The sequence below is a fragment of the Labrus mixtus genome, chromosome 6, assembly GCF_963584025.1.
Source record: "Labrus mixtus chromosome 6, fLabMix1.1, whole genome shotgun sequence".
Lineage (NCBI taxonomy): Eukaryota > Metazoa > Chordata > Actinopteri > Labriformes > Labridae > Labrus > Labrus mixtus.
In genome coordinates, this window is record NC_083617.1 from 21,482,873 (window position 1) to 21,496,918 (window position 14,046).

Genomic DNA, 14,046 nt, shown 5'->3' on the forward strand with positions numbered 1-14,046 from the left:
AACAGCACAGTAAGGACAGACTAACAGACATTGCAACATTACACACAAATCATAAAGATGACAACAATAAAGGTAAAACTACATCACAATCATACATTAAAAGCTTGTTTAAAGAGGTGAGTTTTGATAAGTGATTTGAAAGTAGGAGGGTCGGTGCAGTGTTGAATGTGTGTAGGGAGTGAGTTCCAGAGGGAGGGGGCAGCTATGGAGAAGGCTCTGTTCCCCCAGGTTCGGTGCTTGGTTCTAAGAGGGGGAGAAAGGAGGTTGGCTTTTGAAGAACGGAGGCTGCGTGCAGGAGTGTGAGGGACAGGGAGCCAGTGGAGATTTTGCAGGACAGGGGTGATGTGTTCGCGTGTTTGGGTATGTGTGAGAAGGTGTGCAGCAGAGTTTAGGATGTATTGAAGTTTATTAAGGACTTTGGATGATGTGCCGAAAAGGAAGCTATTGCAATAGTCGAGTCTGGATGTGATGAATGCATGGATTAGGGTTTCAGCAGCAGAAAATGAGAGTAGCGGACGGAGGCGGGCTATGTCTTTGAGGTGAAAGAAGGCGGTTCTTGTGAGCTGGGTGACGTGGTGATCAAAGGAGAGCTGGCTGTCAAAGATGACTCCAAGATTGCGGATATGAGGGGAGGGGGAGAGAGTGGAGTTGTCTATTGTGAAGGAGAAGTTGTGAATGGAATTGGTGAGGGATTTGGGGCCGATAATTATTATGTCCGATTTTGCATAGTTGAGAGAGGAAATTGGTGTGCATCCATGTTTTTATTTCATTGAGGCAGTTTGTCAGGGTAGAGCAGGTTTCAGTGGTGATTTAATTGGTGGAGATGTAAAGCTGGATGTCATCTGCATCAGTGGAAATGGAGACCATGCTGGCGGATAATGTTACCAAGGGGGAGTAAGCATATGATGAACAGGAGGGGACCAAGCACCGTACCCTGGGGGATGCCTTGGGACAAAGGAGCTATGGAGGAGGAGCCGTTATTGATGTTGATAAACTGTTGTCTGTCAGTGAGGTAGGATTTTAACCAGGAAAGAGCAGTGCCGGTGATGTTGAGTGAGTGTTCTAAGCGGGATAGAAGAATACTGTGGCTGATGGTGTCAAAGGCTGCAGTGAGATCGAGGAGGATGAGGATGTTGAGGAGGCCAGAGTCTGAGGAGAGGAGGAGGTCGTTGGTGACTTTGAGGAGAGCTGTTTCTGTGCTGTGCTGGGAACGGAAGCCGGACTGGAATGGTTCAAACAGGTTATTGGAGGAGAGGTGGCATTTGCTCTGGGAGGCGACAACACGTTCAAGTATTTTTGAGAGGAGGGGGAGGTTGGAGATAGGGCGGAAGTTGCACATGCTGTCTGTATTGAGTCCAGGTTTCTTGAGGATGGGGGTGACGGCTGCCAGTTTGAGAGTTTTGGGTACTGAACCAGAGCAGCTCATTTGGAGACACAGGGGAGAACTGAGACAGAGGTTGGGTGATGAGGCGAGGGGATGCGGGTAGGGATGAAGAGGGGACAGTGAGAGTGTTGAAGCTGCTGTAAATGGTGTCAATTTTGGATTGAAAGAATGAAAGAAAAGCATTTTCAACTGTGAAGGAGGAAGAGGTGTTGTCACTGTGTTTGAAGAGTTTATCTATTGTAGAGAAAGGAGCTTTTATGCAACTTCGAAAGAAATTCAAGATGTCTGCACTTATGAATTTAATCTATAAATTGTTCATTCTGACGACGGAGTTATCTTGTTTTCCTTGCAGTTAATGAAATTCAAGCTGCTGCTCTTTAGAAAAAAAACAGTAAAAAAAACATATTCTGAAAAAAATGTGCATTAAAAGAATAAATAGTTGAGCTACCGATGATTGCTGTGTTCAGGAGCTGCGGGACAGAAATGATGAGCTGAGCTCAGAGGTGGAGCTGCTGAAGAGTCAGAAGAGTGTTAGGAAGTCCAGACGATCTGCAGGAGACGACATTTCTGCTCTGAGCTGGAGCGAACAACACCACACAGACAGCGCTGAATCCGACTCTGGTAACATCTCACACACACACACACACACACACACACACACACACACAATTTATGATGACCTACACAAGACTGCTGAAGAACATCATTTAAATCCAAAACATCTATGGTTGACATATTACTCAATGTGCTTATGAAGTAACATTGTTCTCACAGAAGGTGGCGCCATTTTATTTCGCTTTTTAGATCTAGGTTTCAAAGACTAGGTCCTCGAAACGGAGAATAGAGATTAGTTGTGATAAACTAGACTGAGATTAAAAGTCTGTTCAAACAAGAGGTGAAGATGTTCAATGAAAGACTGATATATAAATTAAAGATTTAGCTGAGGATTGTTAGGCCTGTAAACTATGTAAAGGGGGAAACAAATCTCCAAGGCATGTCCAAAACCAAAGATATTAAGTTTACTGTGATTTTAAATTAAGAAAAGCATCAAATCCTCAAATTGTAGATCTGCCACCAGGGAATCTAAACGTGTTTTTTGTGTGTAAAATGACATTGAATTAGTAATGAACTAAGTTATGAGCCAGTAATGAAATAAAGAATGAAGGCGCTTTTGTTTCAGATCTTACACGTTACCGTAACTCTTCAAATAATCAGAGCAAATTAAAAGAGATGGGGCCTGGATGTGTTCTCAGGAATTCAGCTGAACAGGTTTGATCTGTTCAGGTAGACACGCCCAGGGACACACACATAAACACTCTTCAGGAGATAGATCAGTCTCTTCTGTGTCTTTTTAAGTTCCATCATGTCTCACAGTGAGTCTCTGTTTTTAGTTTTCTATCTGAACATGTCAAATTGTCAGTTTCCTGACCAAAGTACTTATTTCCTGTTGCTGCGCTTGTTACAGTTTAAAATGATGCGTATCACAGTGTACATTACTTTGTTTGCTTTTATTTATTTAATTTTTTTTTAGACGAGTCGGATATGAAGCGCAGTTCTTCTCCTCTGGTCAGGAAGAAACTGCAGCCAGCAGATAAAACAGGTGAGGATCACAACCTGCACATACATGTCTGTTTACAATGATTGTAGTTAATCACCTGGCTGTGTGGGACGTGGCAGCATGGCTGATTACCATAGGCTGAGTCACTGGTCTCGCCATTTAAAAAAAATAATATGTCGCCTTTATAGAAAAAGATTTTAGTTTGTGGTTTAACCGCTTTTTTATAATTTCTGATCACATGCAATTTTTTTCATATAAAGTACTTTGAGTGGTTTCGGCCAATCAGAACATCTCTAGTTTTAAACTATAAAGTGGAGTGCCAGCAAGAAAGAAGTAGGATGGCACTGGATAAGGCTCGGGTTCTTAGTGAAATGGATTCTATTTGGATAAAGGAAGACAAAGAATAATGGCTTTTGTTGATGTTCACTTCAATTTTCTTTTTGTATTATTTTTTTGGGGGCTTTTTAACCTTTATTGATAACAGTGGTAACAGCGTGAGTGAGAGTGGGAACCCGATGCATTGAGCACGATAGTCTTATTATTTTGTGTCACTGCTCGGTGCTTGTCATTGACTTTTCTGTCTGGACTTGTTAAGTTAAAACTTAAAAAGACAAGAAAAAAGTTGTTCAAAGGTCAACTGCAAGAGAGTTGATATGTCCAGTCAATTTAATGTAGACCAGACCTTTAACAACTATTTAGATAATTTAAAAAATTAGTTCTTTATTTGACTGTTGGCCAGTGTTGACAGTTTGAAGCCCACAGCAGGGAGTCTGTATATTTTCTTGTTAAATCTATTACCTTACTTGATTAACTCAGGATACGATTAATGTAGACAAAAGGTATGTTATGAAGTAAATTACATTTACTAAGAATTTTTATTTTTGTTGTGTTGTTGCAAAAGTCAGAATAGTCTTCTTTCTTCAATGAACCTAACTTTCATAAAACACTGGAATGAAATACTCTTATAGCTGTTCCAAAAAAAAAAATGTCAGTGCCATGCATCCCATCACATCACTTTGGTCATCCAGCTGTCTCTCTCTCTCTATTTCAGCTCTGGGCTCTCTGGATAACATCTCTGGGCTTGCTGTCAGCATCCAGACTGAACTGGCTTTAGAGCAGCTGAAGCAAAAACACAACCAGGAGCTACAGCAGCTGCACATCAAGCTGGAGACACAGGTAACACACATCACACATGTTTAAGGTTTTATAAAGATGTTTGACATGAATGACAATGCAAACCTTCCTCCTCCTCTTCCTCCCCCTCATCCAGGTAAACTACTACGAGCGCAGTCTGGAGGTGATGAGACAGAGCATGGAGGTCGAACGTAAAGACATCTCTCAGGCCTTCAAGGTTCCTTTCCTTGTTACTATTTTGAGTAATCGGCAGTAATTGATAGATGCATTGATATACTTACACTTGTTACAATGTATTATAAGAAAGAAGAGAACAAAGACAATAATAGATCACAAGTGTTTTAGTTTTCTTCTTGAGCTGATTTAGTCAGTGTTCAGATGTTACTTTTAACTTAGTCTTCTGACACTTAAAGATGTAAATGGAAAATAATCAGATAACACTGGCTGTAAACAACACCTGATAAATGTGTTGTGTCATCATGAGTTCAATTGGTCATATTTGAACATGTCTGTTAGATGGAGATCAGTGAAGTGGAGGAGCAGAAAGCTCAAGCGGAGCTGCAGGTGAAGCAGCTGAGGGAGACTCTGGATAAACTGCAGACTCAGATTCAACATGGAGGAGGAGGAGGGTGGAGCAACGAGCAGGAGCGCAGGTAAATGAGAGTTTTCAGCTTTCAGTAGACATACCAAACACATTTGTAACTTATGTTATTTAGTTTGGGAAAATTATGAAACATATCTTACCTCGTATATTTACCCTCTCACTTTAGCCCAGGGTTTTCTCTCTCAGACTAGATGGACCGTCCTGTTTTTTGTGTTCTGGAGCTTTTTGGAAATTTGCAGACGCCATAAACACTTGAAAAATCTCTCCACTGCTTTTGTTACTTGGTCTAACATCAAAGTTTATTCATTGTTGTTTATGTGGATTTGACTGTTTCATGCAAGGAAAATATTTCCTGTAAATGCCACTGTTGTGGCGTTTTATTGTCCATTCTGCTGAATAAGTTTCTTATCTTGTTTCTGACCATGTTCGTGCCGTTTTATTTTCCCAGGATGCATCGGGAGCGCGCTGAGCTGGAGCAGAACTTTGCAAAAGAGATTGGTAACCTTGTTCAGAGACTGAGTGCTGAAAAGGACCAGCTGGAGGCTGAGCTGAAGCTGAAGATGGACCAGGAAGTGATGCTGGTCAGGTGGGTGGTGACCTCACAGTCTGCTCTGTTTATTAATGCTTACAGTAGAGAGATTGTACTGTACCTACATAACATCAGCAGTATCACGGCTACTCTGTTCCTCACTGCCTTAAATAGACATTTATTTAAGGCTAAAGAGTTGAAGTCATGTTGGTATCTCTGATAATGCAGACAAAACAAATGAACAATCTTTTTATAGCAGACATGTTACCCTGTGTTATGCATTTTCATTTTTGGTTTTAGAGGTCAGAAGTCATCACAGAACAAGTTGGCCAGGCGGAAGAGAGCTTAATTTATAAAATTATTCATCTTAGCTTTTCTGGTATTTTAAACAAGAATAAAAATGTTGATTAGTTCCCTTTTGAGAAATGTAAACAGCAGGTAAACAATTACCTGGATACTGCCTTCATCTATTCATTGTGTAACAAGCTCCATCTGTCGTGTACAATGACCACTGTAAGCAGGGAGGAGGCAGAGCAGCAGCTTTCTCAGGTGAAGCTGCAGCACACAGAGGGTCAGTGCTGCCTTATTCACCAGCTCCACCAGGAGCGCCAGCAACTGCAAGAGCAGAAAGGATTCTGGGAAAATAGACTTGCCGAATCCGAGCAGGAGAGGCAGCGGTGTCAAGAGAGAGCTGGGGAAGAGCAGGCCTGGATCTACAGTCAGTTCTCCTCTGAAAAGAAAAGGATGGAAGAACAGCATGAGGAGAAGGTCCATCAGCTCCAGAGCTCCTGTCTGCAGATGAGCCAATTAGAGGCCAGTTTAGAGGAGTTTAGAGAGCGTTGTGGTCAGCTGGAGGAGGATCTCGCAGCTTCCTGTGGCCGTTGTTCTGAGCTGGAAGCTAGACTGGAGGAGGCCTGTACTCAGCTGGCAGAGAGCATCACCTTCCTAGAGTCTCATGAGGTTCTAAAGAAACGCTTCGCTTCAGAGAAGAGCTTTCTGGAAGAGGAGCTGCAGCTTGTGAAGAGCAGGGAGGAGCAGCTCTTACTTCAGGTCACACAGCAAAAAGAGGAGCTAGGAAACCTCAAGGCTATGTCGTACAGCATCCAGCAGGATCGAGAGCAGGTGGCTGATAATTGCAGCCGCCTCTCCAACGCTTTCAACCAACAGCAGGCCCAGCTCAGAGCCAAAGAGCAGACTGTTCATTCCCTGAGGTCAGAGCTGGAGAATCTACAGGAGGCCATGAGGAACAAAGTTGAGTGTCTGTCAAGACTGACTGCTGAGCTGGACTCGCTGAAGACTGACAGGGCCAGGCTGATCCAAGACTTGAAGGACCAGGCCATGGCTGTGGACAACCTGCAGCTGGAGCTGGATGGTGTCTCTGAGGAGTTGGACAGGAAGAAGAGTAGTGAGGAGGCTCTGCAGGAGGCTCTAAAGGTGGAGCAGACCCGGACCTTGCAGATCCGGTCCAGTCTGGATGAGGAGAGGGAAGAAGCCTGTCGTCTGAGCCAGGAGAATGTAGGCTACACCCGGCTGGCTGACCAACTCTCCACACAGATTGTAGAAATGGAGGAGGAGATCTCCGTGCTCCGAGACCATCTCAGAGAGCTCAGCTCCCAGCTCAACGAGACCGCAGATCTGGTCCTGGACCTCAAGAGGCAACTTAACTCCAAAACCAGAGTGATGAATCAGCTCCAGGCTGAGGCAGCGAACGGTACTGAACTCTTACAGATAGCCAAGGCCTCCTCTGAGAAGGATCACAGCAACATTCAGCAACTGACCAATCAGCTGGAGGTGAAGGATGAAGAGCTCAACCAGGTCAGACTACAAGTTCTTCGGCTTCAGGAGGTCCTGCAGGACTACCAGAACCAGCTGAGGGAGGCAGAGGAGGACTTTGAACAGGAGAAGAGTAGGCTAAAACAGCAGCTGATGGAGCTGGAAAGACTGGTCCTGGCCCTGGAGGAAGTGATGGACCCGGGCAGTCCACACAGGTTTGTGGAGCATGCGACAGACTTCAGAGATCCAGATCCTGATCCAAATGATGACTAACCTCCATCTGCCGCCGTGCTTTAAACTCTCAATATCTGAATGACTAATTGACATTTTCAACAGGTAGAAACTCTTACAGAGTGAATGGCTGCTCAGTTTATATTCCACTGTGCACTGCAGCCGACGCCCTGTTTGCAACGCTTTAACACTTCACCTCATCGCTAACCGAATGATAAATGCATGACGGACTGTTCATCCATAACACTGTTTCTATGACATCCCGTCTGTCCTTTTTGTTTTCTTTTGAAACTCAATGTTTTTCTTGTGGTATAAATAATATTTGACAAGATGAAGATTCAATTTTTAATTAAAAAAAATCCCAAACTGAAGGCTTCAGTTTGCTTCAAAGTCCATATTTTGTATGTGCTGCCCAAAATGTGCAGTTCTATCATATGATAAAGTTAAAATGGCATGCTGAAATGGAAGTGTCAGTCCAGGTTATAAGAAAAGATATTAAGAAATATAAATATTTTTAGCCAAATACTTTTAATTTCTGTTGTTTATTTCAGATAGAGAATGTTGAGTAACAGCCATGAGTCACTGATTATTGATAAACAACAATAATTAAAGGTGAGGAGATGATCAGGCTCTCCTGGCTGGATGGAAATAAATCTGCTAGTCATCAGCATTAAAAATAATGCTCAGACAATTAGATTGCTAACACTTTTTGAAGCAGACTTCGGCCACCTCATGTTTCTGTAATGAAGTAAAGCACTTTTTGAATCAAGGTTTTAAAAACAGATACAAATTGAAATCATCATAACATTAATTTCAACCACAAAATATGATTTTTAAGGTCCAAACATTGTGACTTCATTATTTCATAAATTAATAATTTGGCAGACAAGTATGTACTCCAGATGATCAGTCAACGTAAAAAGAGTTTGTTTGAGATAAAGTTTCTAAGATAAGTGCGTCCCATTGCTGCAGGGCTCAGCTGGAGGAGGTACGATCAGAGAACGGAGCTCTTCAGGAGCGACTGAGCTTCCTGCAGCAGGAAGTCCAGAGCCTAGAGGACGATGTGGCCAAGAAGAGGTGAGAAAGCACTGATGATGAGCAGCTCTTTTTCTCATCAGTCAGCCTGTAATGTTGTATGCTTTTCTTTAATGGCAGTGGGGAGTCAAAGGTGAAACTGACATTTAGAACCTTTAAACTACCTTAAAACATGCAATGACTCATGATCATCATTTCTTAAGATACAAAATACAACCGATGATCAACTATTAAGTTGTCGCCAGGAGATTTAAGAACTTTAAGAAAAAAAACTACAACGTATTTAATGATAAAGATAAACTTTATTGATCCCCGTGGGGGAAATTTGTGCATTACAGCAGCTCCAGAAAACAGGGGACGGGAATATAATTATTAAAAATAAAAATAGAAGTTAAAATCAAATCAAACATATTTACATTCAGTTAAATCAAAAAATACAATAATGTATAATTACACAGGAAAGGGTTTTGTTCTTAAAAAACAGGTATTATCAAGCTGTAAACTTGTATCAATGAGGCAAAAAGACCTGTATTGAGGCTAGCTCATACTGGTGATGAAACAAAAGAATCCAGATATTCCTTTCATGAACACTAACAACAAGACTATCAGTCAGTGTTTCTAATGCACCCTGCAGCACCACACTAAACCAAACCTGCTCCTCATCTTTATTATTATTTTTATTTTTTATAATTAATAAATCCATATGGTGTATATAGTGTCTCATTAGCAACATCATTAAACCATCTTCAATTTTCTGTACATGACAGAGAAAATAACATATCTAAATATAACAGGAAGGGGAAAGTGGGTTATGGTTCTGATGCTTATTAGTTGTATTTACAGCCCAAAGCAAAAATGGGCAGGACATCGGGAGGGCCAACTAAGATCTAAAAGCAGATGAGCACATAACCTGCATAAAACAGGAAATCAAATTCTGTTTCAGAATATGCTGCCCGTTTAAATCCTGTATGCATTTAAAAAAGTAGAGGTCATAGTATGCTGCCTTGGGCTCCATCAAATTAAGACATTTTTGGCCTGAACATCTTTTTATTGAATATTCCTTAATCAGCTTTCTCTCCGTCTATTGTTTGATCTGTAAATAAAAAAGTTTCAATCCAACAAATTCACAAATCCAGATCAGTAACTGTCACATTTGGATGGTTCTTCTGAAGCAGCGCCTTATTTAAAGTCTTTAAACAGATAAGCAAGTATTTTAAATTACTTTCTTTGAAAATGTATTTTTCCCATTTTAAACATTTAAATTCTTGAGGCTCCGTTTCATGTTTTCTAAAGGTATACCCTACATTTTCTAGAACGATATGTTTAATATAAATACACAATAATTGTATAATTATAAAGTAACATTTATGTAGCTCCATAATAATATCACAAGAACGTTATAGTTTATTTTTCCTGGCGTGCAAATGTCATGAATATATGTCCACTACCGACAATGAAATGCATAAACCTACTCCTTCTGTCAGGAGGAAACTGGAGGAGATGGAGAGAGAACATGAGAGCAGCAGAGAAGAAGAGGAGAAGCTGCACAAAGAAGTGAGAAACTGTCTTGCTGAACTATTCTAACTTTGACCTCTGATGGAATGACTAAAACAATCTCGTCCTCTGTTTGTCTGCAGAACTCGAGGTACCGTGAGGAGGTTCTGGATCTGAGCAGCAGAAACCTTCAGCTCAGCAACGACAACGCTGAGCTGAGTGCCCGTCTCCGTGGAGACCAGGAGTCAGTTCAGATGTTGCAGGAGCATTTAGCCATGGTCTCCAAGGCGCAGGAGGAGGAAGGAGCATCGGTGAGCAAACTGAAAGAAGAAGATCTGTTTCAAAGCTGAAATGCTTCTTTAATTCTGTAGAGCTTTATGCAAGAAGATTCACACTTAAACCATTTCTTGTGATTTCAGGTGCGGCGGTTGCAGGATGCCGCCATCCAGCAGGAGAGGGAGAAGCTGCTGCAGCAGACCTCTTGGATGCAGGAGAGACAGCTGCTGGAGAGAGAGCTCCACTCTTGCAAGGAGAAGGTGCTTAAAGCCGTCATCTTTTCTTTAATCTGTCATTTGTGTAACTGATGTGACCAGCACATAAGCAAGACTGCGCAACAGGGACATTAAGTTCCTGGATCTGTTTAGCTGAAAAGAAGCTTATGTTTGTGTACTTGAATAATCCCAGCACCAGGTCAACTAACTAGATATTTCAGTGTTTTCAGCTGCCTTTCAAAAGCAGGTGTGAGGAAAAAATGTAGTTCCTCACTCCTGCTGCAGGAACAAAATGACTGGCAATACCCATTAGGCTCTATACTTTGATGCCCGAATTTGCAAAAAACAATTCAAAGTCTACAACAGAAGGTTTGGTCTGTCCACCCCGTTTCTTTATTCATAATAACTGACAAGGAGGAGAATATTTCTACAACTCTCAAGTTTACGTTTAGTTAAGGTTGAATGTTCTGCATTTATTTTTGTGTTTGTGTTTGATTTATTGGTATTACAATATTCATTTAAGAACCAAAAAGCTGGTTTCATCATCGGCATAACTGACCTTCAGTGTTTGGTCCAGTCTTATGTTAAGTGTCAGTCAGTCTTGTGTTAAGATGTTTTTCAAAATTCCTCAGCTGGGTCGTCTGTCGGAGCTGGAGGCGGAGCTCAGCGGTGTGACGTCGAAGCTGCAAAGGTTGGAGGAGGACAAAGCCAAGCTGCTGAGAGACGCAGACGACAGAAACAACAAGGTCAAAACTAAGACAGAAACGAACAAAAAGCCACTGTTTGAAAATAAAAATAGTAATAAAAAAAACTCCACGGAATCAGTTTTAACATTAAGTTTGTCTCCAGCAGGTTGAGAAACTGCAGCAGTCGTTGCTTTCTGTGGAGCCGGAGGTGGAGTTGCTACGCTCTCAGCTCCACGCAGTCAATCAGGTGAACCTTGGCCATGCCCAGGAAGTACCTGACCTGCAGAGGAAGCTGCAAGATGGTCAGAGCAAGGTCAGTGCCTACAAAATACAACACACTATTGCTCCTAACCAGAAGGTTTGGGTCCCTGAGGGCTAGAGAATATACATTTGAAGGGACCTATATTTTCCCCAAATTTTTTTTTTTCATTGTAATTGAATGTATGCCCTAAATCTGAAATCTGACATCACTCTGGTTAGGGTTCTTGTCTCATGCAGCGTTTTGGTTATGGGTTTTGTTTAGACTGAGGACAATAAACCTCTGTATACTGTCAACAGTAACTTCACAGATTCTGTTTCTTCATCTTTAGATTGGGGAGTTGGAGAGCAGCGTCAAGAAGCTCATGAGGGAGAAAGAAGAGCTGAGACAAGCTCTAGAGGAGCAGGACGAGCAGACCTCAATCAGTTTCCAGGAGGAGACCCACAAACTGAGAGTCCAGAACCAGGAGCTCCAACTCAAGGTACCAGACTGTTTAACTGCCTGAATGTAATCATAGATGAGAGTTCACAAAAGCTAACTGCTTGATGTTTCTCAGCTGTCTGAACTACAGGTTCAGGGTCTGGAGGTCCACAAACTGACCCAGGAGCAGCAGATCCTGAAGACCAAACTGAAGGAGCTGGAGACGGCACAGACGCAGGCTGAAGATCAGGTCAGGACCACAGCTGACAGAATAAACAGACACTGAAAACACTGATATGAAATCTGAGTTTTGTGTTTTAAAAACATGTCCTGTATGTTTAGGCTTTGCAGGCTGACACTGCGCTCAGTCTGGTACAGGCACAGCACCTGCGGCAGTTGCAAGAGCTGCAGGAGCGAGCAGGGGAAGGGACCAGAGAGCAGGTGGAGCTGCTGCAAGCTCGGCTGGTGGAGGAGCAGAGGAGGAGTCAGCAGCTGGAGGACACACTGAGGCTTCAGGCCCAGCAGAGCGGCACCCAGCTCAGCATGAAGCAGGTAAACTCACAAAGGTCAAAGGGCACGGTGAGACAAAGAGGGAGTCCACATAGTTTTAAAGTAATTAAAATATTTTTTTATTGAAAACTAAGGCAAAACTTCCTAATAAAGAATATGCCGTCTGTAAATCAGTCTGCACAGGTGCATGAAATCAAATGAACTGGCTCCTCCAATGTGAGAGGTGAGAGACATGGCAGGAGGAGCATTGACAGTCAGGGGTCGTCACAGTTTCTATTGCTCTTGATGTCAGTGTGAACACTTTGATGGTGGCTCGCACATGTCTTACTGTTTGTGTCTGTTCAGGATCAGTATGAGAAGGCAATGGCGGCCCTGCAGCAGAGGATGGAGGAGCTGGAGACTAAACTGAAGGGGGTCCGGCTGGTTCTGCAGGAGAAAGTCCAGCAGCTCAAAGAACAGGTCAGTCCAATAAACATACAGTCCAGATCCTTTTAGTCATCCTCTAACTGTAGAGTGAAAATGTCGACCTCTCTTCTGCAGATGGCGAAGAACACAAAGTCGAGCATGCTGCTGAAGGATCTGTACGTGGAGAACTCTCAGCTCATGAAAGCTCTGCAGGTCACAGAGCAGCGACAGAAAAGTGCAGAGAAAAATAACTTTTTATTGGAGGAGAAAGTCCATGCTCTGAACAAACTTCTGAGAGAGATCGTCCCCGCCTCACTGGCCACGTAGCTGCTCAATGAAACACCAAACACCTCAGCGTCACTTTCACTAAAGCAGCTTCAGCTCGGAGACAGACAGAAACAGGATTTGTTTAGCCCAGCTTAAGCACAAATACTGGAAGCAGGGGAAAACAGTCTTCTTACCAATGTAAATACAGGAGCTGGATGCTCTGAAGGTTGAGAATGGTGTGACATGTTCTTAGACCATGTCTACAAAGTGGGACCTAACTGTCTGAAGCACAAACCATTACAGAATGTTAGTGGTATACCCTTCAGATTTATTTATGGATCAACACTGAAGAGCATTGTTGTGTAAAGGCAAATACAATATTTAACATATAATGGACAATATGATGACCAAAGGACATTAAAGAGGGCCTAATACAGCAACAGAAAACTGATTTTTTTAAGATAAAGGAAAACATTTTGCAGATGTTTTATCATTCACACATGAGCTTAAACATCTGTGTAGTACAGCTCACACCCAATCATGTTGGAGCATTTTGTTGAATGCTGGAAAATTGTCTGTATGGAGAGCAAGAGGAGTAAGTTATTGGTTTTTCAAATCTTCATCGTGGGCGTCTGTGAAAAACATAATCAGGAACCACAAACGGTGGTGAGATGTTGATTTGTCGTGTGCCAGTGGGCAGGGCCAACTACATGTCATCACCAGCCTTTCTTGTAACAACATCTATTCAGCAGGTGACTGTTTCTGTTTGTTCTAGCTAAAGCTGCTTCACAGAAACTGAACTTTTGCTCCTTTAAGACGACCAACCAGTCCGACCACAGTCCTGTGCATTCAGCAGGACAGCACTACTCTGAAGTATTTCAGCCATGAGGGTATTATGTTGTTTTATATATTTGTATTGTTGTTTTTATGTCAAAGTGAGACTTTTTATTTTTGTGTTCGTGGATTTTAAGTGTCTGCAGGCGCCTGCTGTCCCAATTACATGTTCAGATGCATTCTGTTAGTCTGTGGTGTTTCCCTCAGAGTGAGACCTCCTCCTCTGATGATTTTTCCTGTTCAGGTACAATGAACCAAATCACACACCTGTAAGTGGGACAGACTGACTGACGACCATGTATGATACTTAAACATGAAAACCACATTAAATTATGTTTTATCAAGCTGTGCTGTCTTGTGTCATTTATATGGATAATAAATGATTATTTGATGAATGCAGGGAATATGAGAAAGATAACTTTATTTCTGTAA

General features: G+C 42.2%; 1 protein-coding gene across 4 annotated transcripts in view; it reads left to right on the top strand.

Moving 5' to 3' along the window:
- The window catches only part of ninl (ninein-like), a 36,084-nt gene extending 22,126 nt beyond the window's left edge, over positions 1-13,958 (top strand). For 3 of the 4 annotated variants that reach the window (XM_061040464.1, XM_061040463.1, XM_061040465.1), the window contains 18 exons: positions 1,852-2,005; positions 2,916-2,984; positions 3,994-4,118; positions 4,213-4,293; positions 4,593-4,729; positions 5,129-5,266; positions 5,731-7,197; positions 8,186-8,290; positions 9,733-9,802; positions 9,886-10,053; positions 10,162-10,278; positions 10,866-10,979; positions 11,086-11,232; positions 11,510-11,659; positions 11,735-11,848; positions 11,941-12,150; positions 12,454-12,567; positions 12,649-13,958. In XM_061040464.1, the coding sequence (XP_060896447.1) occupies positions 1,852-2,005; positions 2,916-2,984; positions 3,994-4,118; positions 4,213-4,293; positions 4,593-4,729; positions 5,129-5,266; positions 5,731-7,197; positions 8,186-8,290; positions 9,733-9,802; positions 9,886-10,053; positions 10,162-10,278; positions 10,866-10,979; positions 11,086-11,232; positions 11,510-11,659; positions 11,735-11,848; positions 11,941-12,150; positions 12,454-12,567; positions 12,649-12,840 (3,672 nt within the window). In that variant the 3' untranslated portion in view covers positions 12,841-13,958. The remainder of the gene's footprint in view (positions 1-1,851; positions 2,006-2,915; positions 2,985-3,993; positions 4,119-4,212; positions 4,294-4,592; positions 4,730-5,128; positions 5,267-5,730; positions 7,198-8,185; positions 8,291-9,732; positions 9,803-9,885; positions 10,054-10,161; positions 10,279-10,865; positions 10,980-11,085; positions 11,233-11,509; positions 11,660-11,734; positions 11,849-11,940; positions 12,151-12,453; positions 12,568-12,648) is intronic. The other variant, XM_061040466.1, reaches the window with a different exon arrangement.
- Positions 13,959-14,046: the final 88 nt, after the last annotated feature.